The 6,000-nt window shown below is 36.6% G+C and overlaps 1 protein-coding gene across 1 annotated transcript; it reads left to right on the top strand.

Annotated features, from left to right (window-relative positions):
- Positions 1-1,187: 1,187 nt before the first annotated feature.
- LOC112779842 (bidirectional sugar transporter SWEET5) lies at positions 1,188-4,891 on the top strand. The gene is made up of 2 exons (XM_025824196.3): positions 1,188-2,180; positions 4,018-4,891. The coding sequence occupies exons 1-2, from the start codon at positions 2,074-2,076 to the stop codon at positions 4,754-4,756; spliced, it is 846 nt and encodes a 281-aa protein (XP_025679981.1). The 5' UTR covers positions 1,188-2,073; the 3' UTR covers positions 4,757-4,891.
- Positions 4,892-6,000: the final 1,109 nt, after the last annotated feature.

A 6,000-nucleotide genomic window follows, 5' to 3' on the forward strand; every position in this document is an offset into this window, starting at 1 on the left:
TAAGCAAAATTTACAAGATCAGATATTTCAAATATTCTTCCTTTTTACAAGCCCCAACAGGTCAGCAGCCATCATGGGCCTGGAGAAGTCTACTAGACGAAAGGAGAATTCTGGAGGCAGGGATCGAATGGAAGGTAGGAAGAGGCAATCGGATTAGGATATTTGAAGACCCATGGCTAAGGAAGTTTAATCCTATTTCAGACTACCAGCAAAACAATCACAATCCAGACATGGTATGGGTAAACCAACTCATCAACAATTCCAGACAGTGGCAAGAAAAACTAGTTAAAAGCATATTTAGAGCCGATATTGCTACTGAGATTCTACAAACAACTATCTCAGAAGATGGGAAAGATAGCATTACCTGGAAGTGGGAACGAAACGGATACTACTCGGTGGCTTCTGGGTACCGTACTGCTTTTAGACTTTCTCACCCTCCAATCCAACAGCACCCGGAAGTGTGCAGAGAGAAGAGAGTTTGGAATAGCTTGTGGGAATTGCAATTCCCACCAAAGGTCAAAGTCTTCCTTTGGAAAGCCCTCCACGGTGGTTTACCTGTCCGAAACCGATTACACAGTAGGCTGCAGACGATCGAAGATATATGTCCGATGTGCCATGAATTAGGGGAATCAGTAAATCATTGCATATTTGACTGTAAGCATGCAAAGAAAATCGGGAGAAAAACTGAATTTGAAAATTTTGTTACCTTCAACAGCTCTGAAGATTTCTGGAGGCGATGGATAAAGCTTATAGAGGCGCTGAGGAGAAGACCCAATTGGAAGATAAATAGTGCTTTTACTGCAATTCTCGCTTGGAGGATCTGGCTAGCACGAAACCTTAAAATTTTTGAAGCTAAAGACTCTGCCATTGATGTGCTCTATTCATCTGCCGTGAAACTCCTTGAAGAATTTGGGAAGAGAAATGTACGGTAGTGGCTACAGTAGATAGATTCAAGAAATTCAGGTTGTCATATTTTAATTCTTGTAATGGGTTAGTAGTGTAATGGGTTAATGGGTAATCTTTTATTTCATTGTCTGTCTAGATTGGACCCTTATCTTTGTATATTCATTTTTTAAATTTAAATGAATATATAATTAACTTTGAAAAAAAAAAAAGTTTGCTTGAGGGAAGGAGAATCAAGCTGTGCCGGAGAGAGAGGTAAAGAGAATTGCGTCGCGCTTAAGAGAGAGAGAAAAGGAGGTAGTTTTGGCGCGTGGGTGAGAATGGGGTGGGCGCGTGTTATGGAGTGAGAGTGGAGTTTTTATTTGAGTTTTTTAGTGTTTGTATTTGTATACGTATTTGTATACGGTGGGTTAAATTGGTACGCACATAGCATGGTTGCACTCTCATACATACACAAAATTAGAAGGAGAAAACAAAGGAGAGACACCAGAGATTGAGGGAGGAAGAAGGAGAAGAGAGGGAGAATAGGGGAGGGACGACACTGGCGGGATCGGGAGCTGCTGTTGCCGTCGAGGATGGGAACAGAGGGGGAGAGAGAGAGATCGAAGAGAAGAGAAAGAGAAGCATTGAGAGAGAAGACACGACCGAGGAGGAGGCGCTGTCTCACGCCGTCTCGCTTCGCGCTGCCGCCAAGCCGTCGTCATTGGGACTGCCGTCACCACCGTCGGAGGTCCCATCGCCGTCACTGCATGTGAGAGAGAGAAACGCAGAGAGAAGGTGCAACGAAGAAGAGGGAGGATGGAGCTACCTCGTCGTTACCATCGAGCCCCATTGCTAGGAGGAGTCGCCGCTACTACTGTCGCCATCGCTGGAGTTCACCGCCGCCACCGTTGGAGATGAACCAATTCGTGCCCTAGCTGCCGGAGCTGGTTAAGTTGGTGCTGCTATCACAGACACGATCGTTTCTTGCTTCTGGCTCCCGTTCTCTTTATTGTTGAATTTTGCTGCCATTGGAGCCAATGATGGAGGAAAATTGGTTGAAGTAGTTGCTACCTCGTGCCACTACTGTCCTGCTGGCTGAAATTATCACTGCTACCATGATCACTAACCTCGACACCTCGTTGCTCCTGCAGTCACTGTTGAAGCTCCCTAAAACCGCCACTGTTGCTGATGGAATCACCGTCCTTCGTTGAAGGTGCTGTCATTGCCACAGAGGCTCTTCTTGTTGCCACGATGTTGTTACTCCTGGTCCAGTCGTGTAATTGGGTTACGTTGAGGTATGGGATATATTTTCAAATTAAAGGTTTTGAATTCAGGATGTCTAAAAATTTTAGTGAATTTATTGCAAATGTATTGATAATTAATGTGTGGTTAAATTTTGGTTGATTGAGAAGGTGATTGATTGTGATGTTATTATAATAAAAGTTGATTGTATGCAAATCGAGGTTTTGTTAATAACATACATTTGCAAGTAAGTTTTGGATGTGAATGTCTTGTGATGATGTTGAAATTTGCATACGTGATGATTATGATGATGTTTTGACATGTTGATTTTGGTTGTGAAAGTGAAATGCATGCTATGAATGATTAATGATGATGATACTTGTATGTTGTTTTTATGGAAAGCATAGATATATGCTATAAATCCCTTTAGAGGCTGGTGATTGAACTCAAAAGTGTTGAGCTCTTCGGGCATAATTAATGATATAAAAGATGTATATAACTAAAAGAGAAAGCTAAGATTGTGGATTAAAAGAGATTAAAAGTTTAGAGCACTAAACTCTTAGGAAGAGATTAAACCAAATTCTGCAGAACCTGTTTTCAGCAAGGGCAGTAGATTCTTGGAATTTTTGCTCTCACTCCAGACCTCAAAAAATAGTAAAATTGATTTTCTATGAAACTTTGAGAAGTATACTTCATTGTTTTAAAATTTCATAATTTTTGGAGTTATAGATTGGAAGTTATACAATTTTAGATTTTGTCCTTTCTTGCTGAAAAAGCAGTTTTCTAGAATTTGAAATAGTAACTTCCAATCTGGATTTCACTTAATCTAAAATATTTTTTGAGTAACTTACAAAGGTAAATAAAAGGCTGATATGTCTAGAATGATGAGTTCAAATTTCAGAGCGATACAGATTTTAGAGAAAAAATTATGCAACTCATAAAGTAATGTGCTCACTCTTTTGTTGACACAAGCATTCTGCAGATTGTTCAACATCATATACAGAGGTAATGATAACAACCATGATAATATCAAATTAAGTCAATAAAATACCAAAATTTTCTATTATTCTTGAGGAGGTAATTACATTTTCTTTTAATTTGTTTACTATACACAACATATTGTATTACAAATAATTTCTTGTCACTTTCATGAAAAACTAAAATAGCTGGAGTAAAGTACATGACTTATGCTTTTTTTTTTTTTTTGAATTCAAGATATCTTACGGCTAAAGGTGTCCTTGTGATTCATTGTATCAAGCATTACCTTTGGCAGAGTCATTCCTTGCTTCTAATAAAATTCCTCTTTTGATTAAGATAAATATGGTGATGGTGGCCACAGCAACAACTGCAATGGTAGTGGTAGTGGCGGCGTTGTTAACTGTGGTGGTGGTGGTGGAATCATTGGGGGAAAGAAAGAATAAAAATAAGTAAATAATATAAAAATATAAAAATAAAATTGGATATAAAAAAGAATTTAAATAATAAGAATAAAATTAAAATTTATATTAAGCATCCAGATAAAATTGAACTCCGTATTAAACTATTCTTTTACAACGATAAAAAGTCTTGTAATCCACAAATTCTTCCCAACAGAATACATAAATTCATTTATAATTTTAGTCTTTATTATCTTACTTTATCTTATCTTTATATTATCTTTTTATCTTATCTTATCTTTATTTTTATCTTTCTTTCGTAGACAATGCTCTATATATATTTAGTTTTACCTTCATAATTTAATACAATTTAATCAATCAACCATCAATAAAAGTTTTTCATCTTTTCTTTTTTTTATTATTCTTTCATAATTTTAAGGTGTAGCCGTCAATTCTCCACTTTTCTGCAGTTCGGCTTACTTAACTCTTTCTCTCTATTTGGGTGTCATTGAAGAAGAAGAAGGATGGTGAGCGCTGCACTTGTTCGTACCGTTATCGGCATTATAGGGAATGTGATCTCTTTTGGCTTGTTTTTCTCACCAGCGCCAACATTCTATCGGATAATAAAGAAAAAGTCCGTGGAAGAGTTCAAACCCGATCCATATATAGCAACGGTTCTAAACTGTGCGTTTTGGGTGTTCTATGGGCTTCCTTTCGTGCACCCTCACAGTGTTCTTGTGGTTACCATCAATGGCGTTGGCCTTGTCTTCGAGTTCGTCTATCTCACCATTTTTTACATTTATGCCACTAACAAAGGACGGAGGAAGGTACTGTTCCTTCTGGGATCAGAGGCTTTGTTCTTTGCCGCTGTTGCTCTTATAACGTTGCTGGTACTACATGGCACTCACGAAAGATCGTTAGTGGTTGGTGTACTGTGTGATATATTTAATATCATGATGTATGTCTCTCCTCTTACGATCATGACAAAGGTTATAAAAACCAAGAGCGTGGAATATATGCCATTTTGGCTATCTCTAACTAACTTTCTCAATGGAGTGTGCTGGACAACATACGCTCTCATCCACCCTTTCGATATTTACGTCCTGGTAAGTAATGGAATTGGAGCATTGTCTGGATTGATTCAGCTAATACTATATGCTTGTTACTGCTCCTATAATAATGGAGAGAATAACGGTGATGGTGATGACAGTGTGTCAATTATAGTTGTTAAGGGAAAGATTGAATTAGTTTGATACATCATTCGATGATGGCACCCTAACAACATTCAAGTTTGGGATTCCTATGATTTAGATTTCTTGGAATAGTAGTAGTGCGGTTAATAGTGCTATTTTTGTGGTTTAGGAAATTGAGGAATATTTTTATGAATATTTTTAGTTGCTGTTTGTCTACTTTGTTATTTTTAATAGTGCTACTTTGATATAATATATATATATATATATAATAGAACTATTTTATAAAAAAAAATGAAGAACTTTTATTGATTGTTGATTAATTGAATTGTATTGAATTATGAAGGTAAAACTAAATATATATAGAGCATTGCCTTTCGAAAGATAAAAGTAAAGATAAGATAAGATAAAAAGATAACATAAAGATAAGATAAGGTAAAATAATAAAGACTAAAATTGTAACTGAATTTATGTATTCTGTTGGGCTGAATTTGTGGGTCACAAGACTTTTTTATCGTTGTCATGGGCTAAGGTGGAAGAGTAGTTTAATACTCCGCCTATGCTATACCTGCGGTATATAGTTGATCTCAAGTTCGGATATAGGAGGAGGGTTGTGTTAGGTCTTCGACAGCCAACATAAAAACTTAGCCGAATCTTCATGACATGGATCAAAGACGTTATTATGCTAAAGCTAGGTCCGTTGCCTAAAAACAACACGCTGTCTAGCTCGTGTACAGTGTCAAATGAGTAAGAGCCGCTGCATTGGTGCGCAGTGTTAAATGAGCATGGGTTTCTGCGTTTTCGTGAACGGACGAAGGTAAATAAGCTAGTTCACAAAGAAAAAGATAAAGGTAAAGATCGGAGAGACATAAGATTGAGATTTGAGACATAGAACATGGACACTCTAATAGAAAAATTCATGAAGGTGGTGGATAGTCTAGAAGTATCAATTTAGCCCAAACCTTAGGACTAGCCCTCAACCCTCCAAAATAATTCTAGCCCACAGCTCTAAAAATTACAAAATCATCTTTTGTAAGTCTAATCCTAATTAAGTCTTTCCAACAAAAAATTAAAATAGGGCTGGTCTATAAGCCCTACAAGTCCTACCAATTTAATTTTTGATTTTTTTTCTATTTCTATCATTACTACATTTTGAACATTTAGTAATATTTATTGTTTAACATTTGTTAAAGTGTTAGTGATTATTATAAAATTATATATAAAGTAACATTTATAATGAAATGTTAGTAAATATAATATATGTTAGACTACGTACTTTGTTCATGAAACAATTACAAGAAATAATT

This window comes from Arachis hypogaea, chromosome 19, assembly GCF_003086295.3.
Source record: "Arachis hypogaea cultivar Tifrunner chromosome 19, arahy.Tifrunner.gnm2.J5K5, whole genome shotgun sequence".
Taxonomy (NCBI): Eukaryota; Viridiplantae; Streptophyta; class Magnoliopsida; order Fabales; family Fabaceae; genus Arachis; species Arachis hypogaea.

Excerpts from the sequence above, each read along its gene's own strand:
- LOC112779842 (XM_025824196.3), top strand. The coding sequence starts at position 2,074 with ATGGAATCACCGTCCTTCGTTGAAGGTGCTGTCATTGCCACAGAGGCT. Across the intron at positions 2,181-4,017 it reads TGTAATTGGGTTACGTTGAG|AAGAAGAAGGATGGTGAGCG; the intron begins GTATGGGATATA and ends GTGTCATTGAAG.